At 44.3% G+C, this 22,021-nt stretch overlaps 1 protein-coding gene across 1 annotated transcript in view; it reads right to left on the bottom strand.

Moving 5' to 3' along the window:
• Positions 1–22,021, bottom strand: part of tnk2b (tyrosine kinase, non-receptor, 2b) — a 110,774-nt gene that overhangs the window by 8,428 nt on the left and 80,325 nt on the right. The window contains exons 5-13 of the mRNA XM_039003664.1: positions 12,054–12,302; positions 10,798–10,950; positions 9,695–9,978; positions 9,196–9,322; positions 8,891–9,037; positions 8,390–8,484; positions 6,963–7,157; positions 6,274–6,365; positions 3,696–5,206 (exon numbers count right to left, since the gene is read on the bottom strand). Of these exons, the coding sequence (XP_038859592.1) occupies positions 3,696–5,206; positions 6,274–6,365; positions 6,963–7,157; positions 8,390–8,484; positions 8,891–9,037; positions 9,196–9,322; positions 9,695–9,978; positions 10,798–10,950; positions 12,054–12,302 (2,853 nt within the window). The remainder of the gene's footprint in view (positions 1–3,695; positions 5,207–6,273; positions 6,366–6,962; positions 7,158–8,389; positions 8,485–8,890; positions 9,038–9,195; positions 9,323–9,694; positions 9,979–10,797; positions 10,951–12,053; positions 12,303–22,021) is intronic.

Genomic DNA, 22,021 nt, shown 5'->3' with positions numbered 1-22,021 from the left:
GTGAAGAGCAAAATAATCCTAACATTTCCACAGCCTAATTGTAGGCTAAACAATATCCAAATGGAGATGTAGTGAAAATAAAAAATCGGATTGATTTATCAAGACCAGTCCCCATGCTTGTCTCAAAGCAGCACCAACCGGTGCTGAAATAGTTGACCACATGCGGGTAGGCTATTGCTTCATATCCTATTATAACAATTGGATGACTTTGGGTGTTTCAGTCAGCAACAATTTGTTGCCTTCAATTGCATTAGCCTACTTTTTTCAAATATTTCCATCATTCAGTGATATTTATTCCCATAGTAATTAGGTTAATATAGGTTAATTAAATAATCAAAAGGAAAAATGTGATTATTTCTTAGCCTAGTGGATATAAGTATTTGAGGCATATCATGTGAGTTAGGCCTCATTTCAAATCATTGTCAAAAGCGCAAGAGATACTGTTGCATGACAAACAGGTGCTGTTAGATTACAATATAAACTTTCTGCCCATTTGGAACAGTGTAAACAACACTAAATAACTGAAATAATACCAGAGAGTCTGTTCTAATGAGAAAAAAAATGTAAAGCCTTTAATACAGAATAGCAACAAATAAAAACAGACGGACTTGTGAAATTGCTTTGTCCAACATTTTGCAGTTGCATGAGGCTTGGTGATCACAGAATCACTAGGATATTAAAAACAAACACTCAAATAGGCAACAGATGCAGGAACAGAAACATAGGGCTGAGTGACTCACTCATTCCTGGCTTTTGTTCAAAATAAGTTATATTATAATGTAGGGTTAAAGACACATTCTTTCTGATTGTCTTTAGCATATGCAGTCTCTCTCCTCTTGCTACAGCTCATTTCGTTTGAATTATGTGGATTATAATACATTTATATATTTGTACGGATGCTATTTTTGTTAGGGCAAATCAGGTCTGTGATATTGAGTTAGACATATAAAACTTTAGATGACTTAAACGTTGAATACATTTGCACCTTTGCCCTTTTTGGCCAATAGGCTACACTCAACTCTGACTGACCGCAGCATCTATCGGTAGTCTAAACTGTGGCACAAACTGGGGGGTTTACACCCCTAGCCGAGCTATTAGACTATTAGCCTAATTTCGTCTGTCAAACAAGTAGGATGACCTTTTATTTCTTAAATAGAAGGAAATATGCTCCAACACAAAGCCAACTTGCTGTTAGTAAAGTCTAATTAAAATGAAGACGGTTGAAATGAATTATGCCTACCTGAATTTGCCTACTTTCAGTATACATGAGCTGTCCATTTCCGATAGATTGTGCTGCGGCTGCTGCTTCCAGTTACTCAAATCTGGCTTATTGTGATGTCAATAACTCTGATAAATACATAAATGGGCAAGAAACATATTGTCTTTAATAAATTAAATTATAGTAGTAGGCAGCTATCAAAGTTGACCACCGGTCCACCTTCTCATCTTCGCACACTCCTTCTCAAATTGAACAGAACATAGGCTAGTCAATGAGCAAGATGGTGCATTTTTTGGACTAGGCCTAATCAAAAAAAAATGAAATCAGAAGAAATGTTTGACTCTCCTCCTGAACTGACAACGTAGCCATACACAGCACAGCCATTGGTTAAGCAGCACACACAAAAAAGTATTTGATCAGCAAGAACAGAGAAGGCCGGGGGCTAAGGGTTGGTGTGTAATGCAACCTAGTTTTATTTACACCTTCCCAGCAGCTATCTTAGAAATATAACTTTGCGCTATGCTTCTCTGAGCATGCACTTCATAGCCTATGGATCATTTGATCGAGACCACACTAAACAATTGATATTACGCGCCCAGTGGAGAATCAGAGATGAGGGGCTGCATCGGGCACACATCGATATATAGCCTAATAAGCAACTAATACTAACACTGACAAATATTGACATTTTGTCAATTCAATTACATGACCCTTCCCTGGACTAGATTTAAATACTAAATCTTCCCTTTGACTGAAATTGAAAAAGCAGGACCCTCCCCCATTTTCCTCCAGGTAGCCATTCTGTAAATTCCTATCCGTCCCTTAGTATTGTGGAGTAACTACAATGTTGTTCATCCTCAGTTCTCCTATCACAGCCACTAAACTATGTAACTGTTTTAAAGTCACCATTGGCCTCATGGTGAAATCCCAAGTGATTTCCTTCCTCTCCGGCAACTGAGTAAGGAAGGACACCTGTATCTTTGTATTGACTGGGTGTATTGATACACCATCCAAAGTGTAATTTATATATCTTCACCATGCTCAAAGGGATAATCAAATGTCTTTTTTTCTTCTTCTCCATCTACCAATAGGAGCCCTTCTTTGCGAGGCATTGGAAAACCTCCCTGGAATCTGTGTTTGAAATTCACTGCTCAACTGAGGGACCTTATGGGGTACAGAGGTACAGAGATTCCAGGGAGGTACACTACATGACCAAAAGTAGACTATATGACTGCTCGTCGAATATCTCATTCCAAATTCACGGGCATTAATATGGAGGAGTTGGTCCCCCTTTTGCTGCTATAATAGCCTCCACTCTTCTGGGCAGGCTTTCCACCAGATGTTGAAACATTGCTGCGGGGCCTTGCTTCCATTCAGCCACTAGAACATTAGTGAGGTCGGGCACTGATGTTGAGCGATTAGGCCTGGCTCGCAGTCAGCATTCCAAATCATCCCATAAGTGTTCAAATGGGGTCGAGGTCAGGGTTCTGTGCAGGCCAGTCAAGTTCTTCCACACAGATCTCGACAAACCATTTCTGTATTGTCCTTGCTTTGTGAACGGGGGCATTGTAATGCTGAAACAAGAAAGGGCCTTCCCCAAACTGTTGCCACAATGGTGGAAGCACAGAATCGTATAGAATGTCATTGTATGCTGTAGCGTTAAGATTTCCCTTCACTGGAACTAAGGGGCCTAGCCTGAACCATGAAAAACAGCCACAGACCATTATTCCTCCTCCATCAAACTTTACAGTTGGGCACTATGCATTCGGGCAGGTAGCCAAACCCAGATTTGTCCCTCGGACTGCCAGATGGTGAAACATGATTCATCACTTCAGAGAACACGTTTCCACTGCTCCAGAGTCCAATGGCGGCGAGCTTTACACGACTCCAGCCGACGCTTGGCATTGCGCATGGTGATCTTAGGCTTGTGTGAAGCTGGTTGGTCATGGAAACCCATTTCATGACGCTCCCTACGAACAGTCCTTCTGCTGATGCTGCTTCCAGAGGCAGTTTGGAACTTGGTAGTGAGTATTTCAACCGAGCACAGAATTATTTTTAGGCACTACGCGCTTCAGCATTTAGCGGTCCCGTTCTGTGAGCTTGAGTCCATGCAGCTCATTTTTACTCCTAAACTTATATCTCTCTCTCGTTCCTTTCCACCCCCTCTTTTGCTTTCATCCACTCTATCTCCCACTTTCTCTCTCTCTTTCCATCCTCCTCTCTTACTCTCTCTCTCATTCTCTTTCTTTCTAGTCTGTACCTAGGGAACCCAATTTAAAAGTATTGAGGACATAGTAGCTGAGGAATGCTATTCTTACATTGTGTTCTGTACTTTTAATTTATTTTATTTTTCCCCCTTTGATTTTGTGTATTAGGCCATGTTCTTTCCTGTGTTCGTTTGTTATTGAAAATCAAATCAACTGATTACTGATTCAAAAATAAATAATCTGAGGCTGGAGCCTTTGGTACTACTCACCATCTTGACCCCGTCTGCTGTGGTTCCCCCCTCTGCCCTGCCGGCTGACCCGTCAGAGGTGACCCTGGGCAGGCTGATGGAGGACTTCATGCCCAGCCGGAAGCCCAGGCTAGTGTTGTTGTTGGAGGAAAAGTTGGGCTTGAGGTCTCCCCCCTGGTTCTGGGGCTGATGGTTCACCATCATGGGCCTGACCGTGGCCGTGTTGGCCTGCCGCCTCTCCTCGCAGATCCCACCACTGCCACCAGTCGGCACATTTTCCGCTTCCCTGAAGAAGCGGTCGTAGCGGTCCAGGTAAGGCGGCCTCTCGGGCAGGAGGTAGTAGTGCGTGTTGCTGATTTTGCGGCCGTCGCGGACAATGGGCAGGATGCAGGGCCCCTTGGCCAGGTCCTTACCCTGGGCTTGTGCTTGGATGACCTTGGGTGCGGCGTATTTGGGGTCCAAGGCAAAGCTATGTGTGGTGGGCATCAGTTTCCCCGGGGACGTAGAGAGGTAGGATCCGTATGTGGGCGGAGGAGGGGCACTGGGGAAAACCATTGTCCTTTGCTGGGGGGAGCCCACCTGTTGGCCCATGGGACTGGGGGTGCGCGAGCCCGGCTGGGACAGAGGGTCCCGCGGGGGGATCTGAGGGGGCCGGTCCTGAACTTCCTCAGAAGCTGGAGTCAGGGACAGGGAGAGGTCACCGGACCAGCGGGTGTAGTCCCCCCGTTTGACAGGGCGAGGTGGGATGGGTACGCGTGGAGGGATCTGGGGCTTGTCCTCAGAGAAGAACAAGATGATCTGGTGGTGGACGTCCTTGGACTGGAGGCCTGAGCTTGGGGACAGCGAGGGGGGCTGGGGACCTCCTCCCGTGGGCACATTGAGCCTCCTCATGCACTCCTGCTGGAGCTCCTGAAAGATCTCAGCTGACTGAGAGAAGGATGTGGAGGCCAGGCCCTGCTTAGAGGGCAGGAAGAGGTTGTCCTCCAGGGGTTTGTCGGCTGCACCGGCCATGGCCTTCTCCTCACCAGCCGGCAAGGTCTCTGTGGGGCTGTGGCTCTCACCCATCCCCCCCTGCTGCTGATCCAGGCTGTTGATGGAGCTCACCTCCATGTCCTCCTCGTCCTGCGCCACGTCATCGTACGCAGGAGGTGGAGGTAAGGGCCGGGCGTCCCAGTCCACCACTGGCGTGGGGTGTAAGGGGCGGGGCAGCGAGCGCCACGGGCTCTGGGTAGGAGTACAATCCAGAATAAACTCTGCGTCCAGGGCCAGCTTGGCCAACGAGGGCACCTGGAGCTCCACCACCGGGGAGGGGGAGGATGCGGCCGGGGGAAACTCCTCCCCAAAGTCGATGAGTGACACATCACTGGGGGTGTGGCCTGAGCCCATAGTCCGGCCCCCCTGTTTGGAGGCGGAGACACATGTGGCGGGTTTCAGCTTGAGGCCTTTGATGGAGCCCGCTTTCAGTAGCGACAGCCCCTTGAGGCCTGAGGCGGTCAGCTCCTCGTCCTCAGTCACCGAGTCGTAGCACGGCTCTGGAAAAACCAACAGACAAATGCAACTTAACGACTTTGGCAACTAATGACTTTGGCAACTTTACAATACTTCTACGCCGTAACCGCTCATTACTCATGTAGCCCTGTAGTCCACCCACAATGCCCCAACGGTCTACCTTGAGTGATCAACCTTAAGCCTGCCTTTGATGCAAGATTTATTTATGTACATAATGAATGACTCTGTACTTGTCCCTGAAATGAAAAGGTAATAATCCTCAGCGTGTCTATTTGTAATGTGCGGATATAAATAAACAGTTTCCATTTCATACATTGTACATGAACGGAAACAAACAACATCTTACAGAGAAGATTAGATCATACACAGACGTTAAAAACAACCATAACATGTCCTTTAAGCCAGGCTGCAAAACACAACAAGTTGGTCCACACATGCTTCATTTCTCAACTCTCCGGTTCGGCGTTAACCACTCAATGCACAGAAACCCAGACTGCACACCTGTTAGTGAGAGAGGTGGAGAAACAACAAGCTTAGGGAGGAGGAAGAGAAATGGAGTAACTGGGAAGAGAAGGAAAGAGAAAAAGGGAGGGATGGGGAGAAGAGGGAGAGAGAGAGAGAGAGATGAGAGGAGAGATTGCACACAGTGTACCTTTGAAAACTGGAGCTAGGAGATAACAGAGAGGGCAGGAGCAATGGGTGAGCTGGAGCGAGAGACTACACTTACTCTTGACAAGCACCAACGGCTGGGGGGGACGAGTAGGTGCCTCCTCTGAAAATGCCACCACCAGAGAGAGAAGGAGAGGGGTACAGGAGAGAGGGATAGAGGGAGATCACAAAAGTGTGTGAAAGAGAAAAAGAAGAGGGCGAGAGAATGGAATAAATAAAGTACAACCACGGAGACGGACAAACAGATAAAAAGCAAAAAGGGACGAGTACAAGTCAGATTGGACTCATTGTGTAAACAGTCAAGTTCAGAAAAGCTTAACCAAAAAATATCAACCCAAAAAACATAAACCACGAAGAAAAACATGCCATTGTGACGATAATTTCTTTAGCCTGGTAGGTTGTTTAGAAATGGGCCACTCACTTTTTGCTCGTCCTGGTAGCTGAGTAGGCCGGGCAGCATTGAGGTCCAACCCCAAGACATCTGGTGGGTCCATGGGGTTCCCTAGGTACAGACTAGAAAGAGAGGGGATGAGAGCGAGAGCCAGAGAGCAAGAGAGGAGGAGGGGAAGAGAGAAAGTGGGCGATAGAGAGAGGGAGGATGAGAGCGATAGCGGATGAGAGCAAGAGAAGGGGTAGAAAGGAAAGAGAGAGATACAGAGAGAGAGGGGACATTTATTGACTTACCATACCAAGAGGTTCTCTACCCGGGGCTAGCCATAAATCAGGTGTACAGAGGCTCGGCCCAGGTTTCACATCTGCTTATCCAACCCTGGGCTAGGTTCAGTTGTCGAACGATGCAGATAGAAATGCCAAGAATAGAGCCGAAGTGATTCCTTATTCTAAATGTCAGAGGCATGTCCTACATAGCATAGTTGTATCTGAATGTTTCAAAACGTTGCGTCCTGCTGAAGGCGCCCCAGGTCTGCCTGCTACTGTCATTTCAGCTGACTAGACAGTAATATGAACAGTCTAGTCTACTGTCCTCTAGTGGTAAAAAAAGGCTGTGGGTCCTGCAAGTATAACAAATAATTACAAAAAAATGTATGCACTGTAAAGCGGCACATATCACTACAAGTAGATAGAAGCACAAGTTCTGAGGATATGTCTTACTCGTCGATGCGGTCCGGGAAGCCCCAGCAGCGGTGTGGGTCTGTGTCTCCGTGGCCTGTGTGGATGAAGCTGTGTTGAAGGGGTCTGCTGATGTCATGGGCCGACAGGCCTGCAACCGAGGTCACCACGTTCCTGGGGAACTGGCCCAACTTCAGCGTGCGCTTGTTCTGGCCCTGCCACCAGTAGTTCTCCGCTCTGACAAAGAGAGGGAGGTAGGTCGACGTACAGGTGAATGTGAGAAAACATCCAGGTACAGACAGACACACACAGGTGGGACGCATGGCACGCACGCATCCACCACAAGCAGGCATATCAACATATAGACATAAATATAGGCAATAACAAACTAGAACAAAGCGGTTCTCCCAACCCGTTTTGGTAAAAAGCTGAGGGATGGGGCTGGAGAAACGGAACCACTCTCGGATTAATAGAGGGAGCTATGGATGCAAGGACTGACCATCCATGATATCACAATTATAGTTTTAACCATGTTAGGAGGCTATATAGTGTTTGTTTACATTTACTTTGTTTACAAACATTGGAGTAAAACAAGCTTATATTTTGGGTTCTGATGGGGTACGACTGTTGAACTAAAAATGTTCGGGGGTAAAAATGTATGTAGCAACTGCTGATTGCCCCTTTAATGTTCTGTATTATGTAATGTGTTATGCTTTGTGTGGACCCCAGGAAAAGCAGTTGCTCCTTTAGCAACAGCTGATGGTGATCCTAATAAAATATTAATATTATACACACAGGCAGGTTGGATAAGCAGATGTGAAACCTGGGCCGAGCCTCTGTACACCTGATTTATGGCTAGCCCCGGGTAGAGAACCTCTTGGTATGGTAAGTCAATAAATGTCCCCTCTCTCTCTCTTTCCTTTCTACCCCCTCTCTTGATCTCATCCGCTCTCTCTCTCATCCTCTCTCTTCCGCTATCTCCCACTTTCTCTCTCTCCTCCTCTCTTTCTAGTCTGTACCTAGGGAACCCCATGGACCCACCAGATGTCTTGGGGTTGGACCTCAACGCTGCCCGGCCTACTCCGCTACCAGGAGAGCAAAAAGTGAGTGTCCCATTCCTAAACAACCTACTAGGCTAAAGTATTGTCTTTGTGGTTTATCTTTTTTGTGGTTGAGCTCCCTCTTATTCTGGCTTTTCTAAACTTGACTGTTTACACAGTGAGTCCAATCTGACTTGTACTCGTCCCTTTTTGCTTTTTATCTGTTTGTCCGTCTCCGTGGTTGTACTTTATTTATTCCATTCTCTCGCCCTCTTCTTCTTCTCTTTCACACACGCATACGCCCACTGACACAGACACACTCCCAAAGGCATGCAAGAAGTTGCAGACACATGCCCATACACAAGCATGCATAGAAAAACACAATGACAGAATATTGATTTTACAGTTCATTAGTGTGATCACACATACCTGCCCTCGATGACGGTGATCACGTCATTGACCTGAATCTGAAGCTTGTCGGACTCTTCAAAGTCCTGCAGCGCGCACATGTCTGCTGGCATGGTCTGGAATGGAATGGACACACACATACATACGCACACAAACACCAAGTTTGAGCACGTTTAACTAACACTGCACGCCAACAGTGGGGCACAAGGCATCAAAATGTAGTCATTTGGGCCCAAAATCTACATTGAAATCAGTGTTGAGTTTTGCCCCAAAAAATCTTCTATTGACATCAGTTCAGCGCGAACATCAAGTTAGGATTCCTCAGTTGGTAATGCCCATACAGTAGAAGATTCACTAGGTGGGGCTATAGGTCCATTTAACACATGAAGGTTGTGTATTCAATCTCAAACGTACACATTGAAAATAGACTCGGGCAAAACACACCCGTGAAAACATGCACGCGGACGACTAACACTGGCTTAACACTGATGTACCCACACACACACACAGAGAAGTGTGTACCTCGAGCAGGAACTCCCTGAGGGCGACAAAGGTGGGCCTGTCATCAGCTTTCTGGGCCCAGCACTGCAGCATGACGTTGTAGATGTCCTGGGGACAGTCCTCTGGCTTGGGTAGACGCTCACCCTCCTTGTCTATCTTGTGTAAGATCTGAAACACATACACATTCACAAAATACTTAAATTGAACCCACAATGAACCATTAACATAAAACCCTAAAATATGAGTATTTCTATTTTGTGTGTGTGTGTGTGAGTGAGTGTCTGCGCGTGTGTTTGCTTTGTGTCTGTGTCTGTGTATGCGTGTACCTGGCTGCCATTGAGGCCCAGCCAGGGCTCCTGTCCGTGGGTGTACATCTCCCACAGCGTCACCCCGAACATCCAGGTATCTGTGGCGTGGGAGAATGTCCGCGTCTTCAGGCTCTCCGGGGCACACCTGGAGGGGGAGGACACACACAGCAAACACACCTTAAGAAGGTGAGGAGAAAGTGGAAAAAACACACACACTATGCATAGCCACATCAGGGGCTCATTCCCCAGGGCACAATGTTGTAGAATGTTCAGATAAAAAAGACTTTACTTAGAACAAACATGTCCCATGCATGTAAAATAACAGAATCATGTCAGCTCTATTCGTGGCATTCTATTTGCAACGTCAGACAACGTTTGCCTACTGAATGTGGCCCTGATAACACCGACACACGAATACACGCCGACCTTTCCTCCCCCGGTGGCAACACACACACTCCCTTTCCCACCGCACTCTCCCCCTCACCCAACCACCATCCCCTTTCCCCGTCCCACTCACCACGCGAACGGCACCTTGCGGTGCTCCTGCATGACGTAGTGCTCGTGGTTGTCGGGCAGCGCCCGCATCAGACCGAAGTCGCCGATCTTTACCCTCTGGGCCGACGCCAGCAGGATGTTGCGGGCGGCCAGGTCGCGGTGGATGAAGCGCCGCTGCTCCAGGTAGGCCATGCCGCACGCCACCTGCACGGCGTACTGGCACAGCGTGTGGATGAGGATGGGGCCCTGCGGCCGAACGCAGCGCAGGCGCTCCAGGAGGGAGCCAAGCGGGGCTAGTTCGGTCACCTGGAGAAGGAGGGTGTGTTGTTAGTGAGCTCCCAAGAGTTTAGAGCAGTGTTTCCCAAACCTCTTCTCGAGTACCTCCAGGTATTTGATGTATTCCTGAGCTAACACACAAAATTCAACTAATGAAGGGCTTGTTGAGTAATTGAATCTGCTACCAGTCCGGCAATACGCAAAACAAGTAGAACAGCTGGTGGTACTTTAAGAGAGGTTTGGGAAACCCGGCTTTACAGGGAGTGGTGCTGAGGAGAGCGCCGGGGGAGGGGTAAGGAGGTGACAACAATAACATTATTGATCGACTCCAAACACAATGTACTCCACATCGATACAAAATAATACCGAGGAAGTACAGGGAGGTAATGACGCAGAGATGAAAAGAACAGAGCGGAACAGGCCTTGAGATTCTCCCCTAGATATTATTTTAAAGGGTTCACACAGTTTGTAAACTTGACATTGCCTGCGCTTATGAACAGTATGGGTTCCGAGTGTAAGCTGGTGGTGCTGCTATTTAGGCATGTACACAAGCATGTACACAAGCATGTACAAAAAGCAAAGCAGCTGGAAAGATACCGCTCCGTGTCAGCTGTCATGGGTGAAGAAGGTGCATTTTGTATCCATGATCCTTTTGCAAAATGTAATCTGATTTGAGGACTCAAATTAAGTATTTAACATGTGTTGTTGTGTGTGTCCGTGCTTCTACACCTGCATTGCTTGCTGTTTGGGGTTTTAGGCTGGGTTTCTGTACAGCACTTCGAGATATTAGCTGATGTACAAAGGGCTATATAAAATAAACTTGATTTGATTTGATTTGTCCGTCCATACCATCTTCATGGGTTGTGTGAGCACCACTCCGTACAGCCTGATGAGGTTCTGGTGGTCCAGGGAGTGCATGGCGTTGACCTCGCCGATGAAGTCGTCCAACGCCTCCGGCTGGCTCAGCATGTCTGTCTTCAGACACTTGACCGCTACAGTCAACTGGAGAGAAAGATGGGGGACCATGTTAGCAAAATGCTAAATCAAAATCCAAAAGGGAAAGCTATTGATAGCCAGTTGCACTTGCTAACAGTCTGGAGGCCGCAGAACAGTCTTAAACAAGGAGACAATAGAGCACCAGGTTGCACTTCCTGAACAAGATGATTTTTTTACTTTATTGTTTGTTGTACAAGTTGGCCTGCCCTACATGCTAATCTAAATGCTGCTAAGGACAGCGGCAACTTGCTGAAATTATGAGGTAAATGATTATAAATTATGCAGTACGATAAAAAAGACGGGAATGGAGGTCCTACTACAGCATAACATAGATCAGATGACCTTATTCGCATTAGATTGGTGGTTAGCCGCTGAACTAGATGTTCTATGGCCCTCAAATTCAAATCTGGACCTCAAAGCCAGTTCCACTGCTTATTTTCATTCTTTCCCTCAAAATCAGGGAGTGATTGAGACCTGGGTCACCATGTAGGTGCAATTAATTACCAGATAGAACAGAAAAAAAGCAGGCTCCGGACCTCAGAGGGTAAGATTTGAATACCCCTCTTCTAAAAGGTTTTGTAAACTATTCCCTTGGATACTGTTCTGTTGTGACTGTTGTGACACTGCACCTGGCTTTACTATTTCATGTGCTAATGGCCATGTTGTGGTCACTGCTGGAGAGTGTTTGGACAAGGTTCTCTCTTCATCACTCCCTTGCTCCTTCCCTCTCTCAAGGTCAAATCTATAGGGATTAGTGATCAAGGGTTTGACCAGAACGGATGTTGAAGGGAGGGTGTTTTGGTCATTTTCTCACATGCTGTCATGGTTTGAACTTTGAACCCACTGATACTTTGTTTCCCAGGGTGATCATGAGGGACTTTTATATCCTATTCCCTCTCTTCCTATCCTGATCCCTACTACTGTATACCTCAAGCGTTCCATAAGTGTTCCAGAAGCACGTGTGTTATTAGGTGTGTCTAGATGGGACCCTGTTTTCTAAACGGGGGCCTATAGGGGGTAAGTTGCAGACCAATACCAGTCTCACTACCAGCCTTTCCAACACACATACACACACAAACAGTACACTCCCACCCCCCAGTCCCTCTCACCACTTTCCCAGCGGGCGTGAACCACTCGCCCCTCTTGACCACCCCGAAGGAGCCGTCGCCCAGCTTCTCGAAGAGAGCAAGGTCCTTCTCGCTGATCAGACAGGTGAGGGCCTGGTGCTGGGGGGGCTGGGACAGGGACTGAGGACCCCCCTCAACCGCTGGGGGTGGCGTGGGGGACAGCTTGCGAAAGGAGGAGGTGGGCGACGCCTGCTGGAAGTCCCCGCCATCCGGACGCTTCCCACTGAACACCTGGAGAAAGAGAAGAGAGGGAAAGAGAGTGTTAATACAACATGAACAAAAAGATGTGTTCCACTCTTACTAAGTTCTGTAAACGAGTCTTTGGGTGCTGTAGCCCAGGAGTTATCCTCTACAGGATCAGTGTCCCAAAATCGGGACAGGTGCTGCTCAATATGCGATATGTGACTAGAATGGTGTTGTAAACAACAGCCAACTTTCCAGGATAGACATGTCTTATATCGTCAGAAAGCTTAAAATGATTGTTCATCTACCTGCAGTGTCCAATTTACAGTCGCTATTACAGTGAAAAAATACCATGCTATTGTTTGAAGATAGGGCAACACAAAACACTTATCAAGGCAACTGGTTTGATACATTCACCTCTGACAGTAAATAATCTACTTATATTCAGTAATCTTGCTCTGATTTGTCATCCTGAGGGTCCCAGAGAAATAATGTAGCATAGTTGTTTGATAAAATACATTTTTATATCCTAAACCGATCCATGTTGCATACAGCCTTTTGAGTGAATTCCAACTCTTTCAACAAAACAATTTATGAAATCTAAAAATTGGCAAAACGTTGTTTAACCCTGTCATGTTCGGTTTCTGTGCATTCCTCAGACACTCTAGAAGGCAACCAAACGTGTTTAATCATTCTACATTACGTATTGGCTACACAACATTTCAAATTAGCCCATGAAGGTCAGCCATTATTACGCACCAATGAGTCGAGCGGTGTTCACTTGATTGACAGTGTCTTGGTCCAATGACCACCTATTGTTTTGAAACATAGCTAGCTAGATAGCCAATGATCTGGGCTTTCCTGAAGTATGTGAACGCCCTGTGTACGACAAACAGCCATCATGCTAGAGCTGTGCACAACAGTTTCATTTTCATGTGAAAGCAAACAGGACGCACAGTAGTTTACATTATGCAGCGGTTCGTTCTCTTCTACAAACTTTTCTCAAAACTGAAAAAGTTAAAAATGGCTACTAATAGTGGAAAAGCTCAATCGAAGTCAAAGTATACAAATTTGGATGAGATTATTGCAGAAACTGATCGTGAGAGCGACAAAAAACGAATGGATGAGGACGAATTAGTGAGCACAGTTTTGATTCTCCCAAACGTCCTGCACGGTGTTGGGCTGTAAGCACAACCCCCACCTGTGGACGTCGGGCCCTCATTACCACCCTCATGGAGTCTGTTTCTGACTGTTTGAGCAGACACATGCACATTTGTGGCCTGCTGGAGGTCATTTTGCAGGGCGCTGGCAGTGCACCTCCTTGCACAAAGGCGGAGGTAGCGGTCCTGCTGCTGGGTTGTTGCCCTCCTACGGCCTCCTCCACGTCTCCTGATGTACTGGCCTGTCTCCTGGTAGCGCCTCCATGCTCTGGACACTACGCTGACAGACACAGCAAACCTTTGTGCCACAGCTCGCATTGATGTGCCATCCTGGATGAACTGCACTACCTGAGCCACTTGTGTGGGTTGTAGACTCCGTCTCATGCTACCACTAGAGTGAGAGCACCGCCAGCATTCAAAAGTGACCAAAACATCAGCCAGGAAGCATAGGAACTGAGAAGTGGTCTGTGGTCACCACCTGCAGAATCACTCCTTTTTTGGGGGTGCCTTGCTAATTGCCTATAATTTCCACCTTTTGTCTATTCCATTTGCACAACAGCATGTGAAATTTATTGTCAATCAGTGTTGCTTCCTAAGTGGACAGTTTGATTTCACAGAAGTGTGATTGACTTGGAGTTACATTGTGTTGTTTAAGTGTTCCCTTTATTTTTTTTGAGCAGTGTATATACACACATACATACATATACATATATAAATATATACATATACACACACACTACATACATATATACACATACCATAAACAGACAAATAAATACATTAAAAAAAGAAACTGTCACTTGAACCCAGTCTGACACAATCTATATATACACACACCATTAACCACATAGAAGATAAATATTTGTACTATTTAATTATAGGTATCCATTTTTCTTTTATTCCATGCTTTATGTAAATATTCCATCAACAGAAATACACAATGGACAAAAAAACATTTCAATATCTCCTCATCACTCAGCCACATAATGCCAAGGTATATCTGGTGTGCTTTCTGGAATAAGAGCAAGCGTATATCATGGTAGAAAGGGAAATAGAGGATAAAATGAGTTTCATTCTCTATTTCTTCGAGGTCACAATAAATACATAGTCTTTCCTCTTCCATTTCGCCACAATACTGACCTGTTTCAATACGCAAAGGCAATATCCCTGATCTTACCTCTGCACATAACGATCTCTTGTTTTTAGGTAGGTTATACATAATATATCTCTCACACACTAATTCACCCTTAATCAAACAAAAGGTTCTCAATTTGGGTTTATGACTAATCTCCTCCACCCATTTTTCCCCCCATATTGCATCAACAGTTGTTTTTTTAATCATATCTCTGTCTCCCTTAATTTGGTTTTCATACAGATGTCCACAGTCAGACTGTTGCCCAGGCTCCCCCTATGGATAGATCCCATTGAAAAACTTCACTAGCTATTCTGGCAGTTGGGATATCCAACAGTCTATTCCAAAGTCTCACCATACACACCTTCCATCTCACCTCACAGGATTCCCAGCCCATGTCCTCTGTTATTGCAAGTATAGGTGCAAACTTGTGGACATCTAAAAAGTAACTTACTGCTCTGTTATGAACATGTTCGTTTTTAAAATACCTCTTGGCACCCCACACTCCTGCTGAATAGTCCAGAACAGGACAGACGCATGTCTGACACAGTTTGGAGTACGTAACATAACCAATATCTTTCAGTGTTTTTGTTTTTCCTGTAACTCCCCCAAGAGCTCTACTTCCTGAGTCGGCTAGAGCAGATGTTGGCGTATAGAAAGGTCATATGTTCATCAATAAAAAGACCCAAATATTTATAAATGCTAGTAAACTCAAGAATGTCTTCACCAAAACAAAACTGAAAAACACTTCTCTTAGTAGCTGCTTTTCTAAAATGCATTCTGTGTTTTTGTCTGGTTAATCATGAGTCTCCATCTTTTACACCAATTGACTGCACATAATAACATGTTCTGCAGGTCTTGTTCAGTTTCTGCCATCAAAATAATATAATCAGCATATAAAAGAAAACTTAGCATTTGATCATCATATCTTACTCCAGTATTTAACTGTTTAATTTATTTTGCCAAATCATTTATAAACAAAGCAAACAGAGTCGGTGAAAAGGCGTCTCCTTGTATTACACCCGAGGGTGTGGGAAACCAAGCTGTACGATATTCATTAACACGCACACAAGCAACTGGTACTTTGTAAAGAGACTGGATTGCTTGATCAAATTTCTCATCAACCCATCTTTAACAAACTATAGGCTAAAAGATCCCTATTTTTCAAAATCAAAAGCTTTCTGGAAATCAATGAAACACGCAAAATAGGCTTCTCTTCATGTAATCTATTTCTAATTACAGGCTCTGGATTTACAAAAATTATTTTGTTCTTCCACCAGCATGTTTTGGTGTAATTGTAATTAGCCTATTGTTGAGGATGGATTAATATAATTTATAAAATGTACTTAATAAACTTATGCCACTATAGTTCAGTGGCATTCTCGGGCCTTTTTGAAGATTTGGGAATGGGATTCACTATAGACTTATACCAAGTGGATGGCAGTATACTGTACTCAAAACATATTTGGACCAAATTATATAGGACGTCAATTAATTTAGGGGATTTTAAAACCTCATTAGGCAATTCATCAATATCAAACGATTACCCATTTTTTGCAGGGTCAATAACCTTAACTTCTGCCACAGACAGCTCCTCATTTAAGTATGGGTTACATATATAAGAGGGTTCTAACATTGTATTTTCCAGTTTAGTCCTCAGGGAACATATGTCTTTGTAAAATTCATCCTCAAAATATGCCACATTTTCGTTACATGAGAACAAACTAGCAAACCCCTTCTCCCACTCCTTAAGTACCTGTGTAATATCAGAGTTCAGCCACCCCTGCTCTTCCCTGACTTCCATTGGAATTTTCTTATGTCGTTTTGGTCCTAACTTGTTTATTTGGCTCCAAAACTGTTGAGGATTTCTTGTCTGTATTTCCTCAAGGTGTAATAGCTGCCCTCCCTGATATCTCCGTTTAAATAGGCGCAGTCTTTTATCAAACACGTGCTGTTTTCTCTTAAATTCCTTCCTACACTGTTCTCTTGTATTCCCATCTTAACACTGTAAAAATAAGTACTCAGCCTTGCGCATTGCTGACCATAGATCCCTTAACTCATCATTCCAATAAGGCTTGTTCGGCTTGTAAACTTTCCTGGACTTGGGGGTGTATTCTTTATTCAAATGTTTTGCCATTTCAGAATATATAATATCACAAAATGTTTCATACCACACATCTAAATCAAATGTTGTTTATTGGCACCTTTCCAGAGTTTCGATGAGTTCCACCAGAGCTCTACATGCCATTTCAGTACATAGAAAGTCATTTGGCACATTTATTTTCTTCATTTAGGTCTATGCGGGGTATGTATCACAGCAATACCTGGTTGAGGAAGTTTGTGGCCAACAGAAAAGATCATAAATAAAAGAGAATAATCAGGAAGTCCAATTAAGTCAAAACATCCGTATTTTTCAACCATCTGTGTCGGAGATAACACCTTGAATTCCAAACAAGTTTCTAGACAGTCGTGGAGGGAAACTATATAGTCCACCACAGCTTTTCCTTTGCCAGACATGGATGTAAAGTTATCGCATGAGGGGCTTTTCCTTCCATTAATGATATACATTTTAGTGTCACAAAGGAATTCTAATAGGGTTTCCCCATGATGATTAACAAAGTCATCCAAAGCAACACGTGATGGAATATCATCAATATAGTCATCTAACCTCCCAATTCGACTGTTAAGATCCCCACATATGTAAATAGCATCTGCATCTGGTATACTTGACTTAACAAATGACTATAGAAGGAGGATGCATCTCTACCCCATGTGGACTGTCAAGGTGGCAAATAGCATGAAAACACAACAAAACAAATATCTGACTCCCTGTGTTCAAAGCGCAAACCAATAATTCCTTCTATGGCTTTATCGATAATTTAAATTGTATATGCTTTCATCCTATCAGACTTTACACATATTCCCACTCCCCCAGAGTCCCTGCGGGCTTTCACATGAGTGTTTCTGTTGTGTCCATACCATACATACGCAAATGCGTTTAATTTATTGAGATAATGTCTGGGTTTAAGGATTTTAGTCGTATTATTCGTAATTTATTGTTCAATGTAGTCCATCCGTTAACATTCCAATGTGCTATTGAAATCAAATATCGTAGGGAATGGGAAGCCCCTCAGAATGTAGTATGTCTGTCCACCCCATGTCCTTGTCCGCGTTGTCCTTCTGGTTGATCTCGTTTCATGACCCGTCCGCTTCCCATGACAAAATAGTCCTTTCCTCCTGGTATTTCTCTCAGCAGCGTCTTGACGTTCAGTTCTATAAGGCGATCGGTGTGGGACTTGGCTGATCGAAGGAAGACTTTGTTATAATCAGGATGGTCTCGCAGCTTTCGTTTTTTCCGTAACAGAGCCACTTTCTCCTCCACAGACCGACACTCCACCTTCACAACCCCGGGACCTTTACCTCTCTCCCTCATCCTCTCAACTGCAATCATCTCTGTTTCGCAGCCTAGCCCTACCAATATCAACTGGTTCACTTTGGAGATTAGGTCCTCGTTTTCATCAGCTGGCAGTCCTGCCACTATGATAGACACGTCTGGGTCTAACTTTGTTGTTTTGGCAGAGCCTACTCTCCCAGATTCTAGGAATTCTACACGGGACTCCAGACGTCCAACTTCAAGAGCTATGTGGCCTTGTAGCTGCTTGATATTATTCTCTCGTTGAGTCAGCAAAGTTGTATGATTATCCTGAATGGCTTTCTCCAAAGATGCAGCTTTCAACTTTACTATTCATTCCTTTTTCAATACTCAGCTTCATTTTGTCCATATTTTTTTCCATTTTTGTACATAGACTCCTTTTCTCCATCATGAGATTAGCCATGCTGTTGGCACTTTCTTTCTTTGATAAATTCGGCGCCATGCTTTTCTCACCACTGCATAGATTTCTACCGGAGTCCATATGTTTTTAGCGGTTAAGTGTTTCTGTTATTGCTGGTCATGGTAACGTTAGATAGCCAGCTAAATGTAATGCTAGGCTGTAATGCAAGTCTGTCTATTGACCGTCTTTCACCCTCACGGGATTCAGACTTCAGCTACCTCCATTTATGATTCGATAGCTATGTTTTAAACTTTGAAAACGTTTAAATTAAAACAGTTTTTAATTGTTTGGTCCCATAAAGAAGCAGCAGATTTTCACTGTGTGCACCTGTTAATTGAAATGAATTCCAGGTGACTACCTCATAAAGCTGGTTGAGAGAATGCCAAAGCTGTCATCAAGTGTGCAAAGCTGTCATCAAGGCAAAGGGTGGCTACTATGAAGAATATCATTGTTGAACACTTTATTGGTTACTACATGATTCCATATGTGTTATTTCATAGTTTTGATGTCTTTGATATTATTCTACAATGTAGAAAATAGTAAAAATAAAGAAAATCTCTTGAATGAGTAGGTGTCCAAACTTTTGACTGGTACTGTATATGTTTATAGGTATGTGCTGTGTATTTGATGTATTGATGCAGGGCTCATCCGTAAAAGTATTGATGCAGGGCTCACCCCCTGATAAAATACAGGTAAAATAAAATAAGTAATAGTAAACTTGCGTTCTAACTGAATTAAAACAAATCTTCAATAGTGGTAGAGACTGACTCAGATGACCTCTGGGAGCCAACTCCAAAGAGACCACATTCAAGTCCTCCATCCCCCACTCATTCAAACGTAGGAACTGGTTCCTCCAGTCTGATCCCTGCTGCTGTCTCTGGCTCCACACCCACCCCGCCCAGCCATCTAGAGGTGTGAAGAGGCCAACCCAGAAGTGGAGGAGGGCCAGTGCAACAGCAGCGACTATCACCAAGGGAGAGGACTGTTGGCACACTGTGCTAGAGGATGATGTGGAGCCACTTCCACCAACATTTTGACCTAAAAGGCAGCCAGGACCTCAGCTGGACATGACTGGAAAGTACAGCCCCCTTCATCTTTTCCAGATGTTTTTCTCCAGATGTTCTTGGTTCGCAGATGTTCTTGGTTCGCTGGTGTCTAACACCAACAAGTATGGGGCTAAGAACCACGTAGGCAAGAAAGACGCATGGAAGCCCATTTCCATCCAATACCTATACTGTCACATCTCACTGGTCATTTACATGGGGCTTGTGAAGTTGAAAAACCTGAAGGACTACTGGAGAGGCTAAAGACTACCAACTGCCTTTCCCCACCACTGTCATGTCTTCTAACAGGTTTTTGACTATTTCATGGGCACTTCATATCAGTGACTCACAAGCTGACAGCGACAATGAGAAGAAGAGAGGCACAGCAAGCTTTGATAGGCTCTGAAAAATCAAACCTCTCTACTCCAGCATTGTTGAGGCCTGCAAGACCCATTTTCAGCCCGCCCAGAACCTGTCCAAAGATGAGGATGTTAGTCTTAAAGGCTAGAATTGACCTCAAACAATATATGCGTAACAAGCCAACAATATGGGGTTACAAACTGTTTCTTTTGGCTGATTCTGTGTGCCTACACTTGGAATGTTCTTGTTTACGATGGGAAATTCATCTCAGCCACCGGTAATGGACTTAGTTATGATTCCATTATGGAAATATTGGACTTTCCACTGCTGGGGATGGGCTACAAACTGTTTGTGGACAACTGTTACACTAGTCCTAACCTGTTTACAGACCTGAGGAAGCTGAATGTATGGTCCTGTGGCACCATTCATCCTAACAGAGTGGGTTAATTAGGGCCGATTTCAAGTTTTCATAACAATCGGAAATTGGTATTTTTGGACACCGATTTGGCCATTTTTTTTTTACACCTTTATTTAACTAGGCAAGTCAGTTAAGAACACATTCTTAATTTCAATGACGGCCTAGGAACGGTGGGTGAAATGCCTTGTTCAGGGGCAGAACGACAGATTTTTACCTTGTCAGCTCGAGGATTCAATCTTGCTACCTTACGGTTAACTAGTCCAACGCTCTAACCACCTGATTACATTGCACTCCATGAGGAGCCTGCCTGTTACGCAAATGCAGTAAGAAGCCACGGTAAGTTGCTAGCTAGCATTAAACTTATCTTATAAAAAACAATCAATCAATCATAATCACTAGTTAACTACACATGGTTGATGATATTACTAGTTTATCTTGCGTGTCCTGCGTTGCATATAATCGATGCGGTGGCATTCGCAAAAAAGGACTGTCGTTGCTCCAACGTGTACCTAACCATAAACATCAATGCCTTTCTTAAAATCAATACACAAGTATATATTTTTAAACCTGCATATTTAGTTAATATTGCCTGCTAACATGCATTTCTTTTAACTAGGGAAAATTGGGTCACTTCTCTTGTAACAGAGTCAGAGTATATGCCGCAGTTTAGGCCACCTGGCTCGTTGCGAACTGTGTGAAGACTATTTCTTCCTAACAAAGACAGCCAACTTCGCCAAATGGGGGATGATTCAACAAAAACGCATTTGCGTAAAAAGCACAATCGTTGCACGACTGTACCTAACCATAAACATCAATGCCTTTCTTAAAATCAATACACAGAAGTATATCTTTTTAAACCTGCATATTTAGCTAAAATAAATCCAGGCTAGCAGGCAATATTAATCAGGTGAAATTGTGTCACTTCTCTTGCGTTCATTGCACGCAGAGTCAGGGTATATGCAACAGTTTGGGCCGCCTGGCTCATTGCGAACTAATTTGCCAGAATTTTACGTAATTATGACATAACATTGAAGGTTGTGCAATGTAACAGGAATATTTAGACTTATGGATGCCACCCGTTAGATAAAATACGGAACGGTTACGTATTTCACTGAAAGAATAAACGTTTTGTTTTCGAGATGATGGTTTCCGGATTCGACCATATTAATGACATAAGGCTCGTATTTCTGTGTGTTATTATGTTATAATTAAGTCTATGATGTGATAGAGCAGTCTGACTGAGCGATGGTAGGCACCAGCAGGCTCGTAAGCATTCATTCAAACAGCCATTTTGTGCGTTTTGCCAGCAGCTCTTTGCAATGCTTCAAGCATTGCGCTGTTTATGACTTCAAGCCTATCAACTCCCGAGATTAGGCTGGTGTAACCGATGTGAAATGGCTAGCTAGTTAGCGAGGTGCGCGCTAATAGCGTTTCAAACGTCACTCGCTCTGTGACTTGGAGTAGTTGTTCCCCTTGCCCTGCATGGGTAACGCTGCTTCGAGGGTGGCTGTTGTTGATGTGTTCCTGGTTCGAGCCCAGGTAGGAGCGAGGAGAGGGACGGAAGCTATACTGTTACACTGGCAATACTAAAGTGCCATCCAATAGTCAAAGGTATATGAAATACAAATGGTATAGAGAGAAATAGTCCTATAATTCCTATAATAACTACAACCTAAAACTTCTTACATGGGAATATTGAAGACTCATGATAAAAGGAACCACCAGCTTTCATATGTTCTCATGTTCTGAGCAAGGAACTTAAACGTTAGCTTTCTTACATGGCACATATTGTACTTTTACTTTCTTCTCCAACACTTTGTT

The sequence above is a fragment of the Salvelinus namaycush genome, chromosome 11 (genome assembly GCF_016432855.1).
Source record: "Salvelinus namaycush isolate Seneca chromosome 11, SaNama_1.0, whole genome shotgun sequence".
Taxonomy (NCBI): Eukaryota; Metazoa; Chordata; class Actinopteri; order Salmoniformes; family Salmonidae; genus Salvelinus; species Salvelinus namaycush.
Note: the sequence above shows the minus strand (reverse complement) of the source record. Positions and strands in the feature narration are given on the sequence as shown.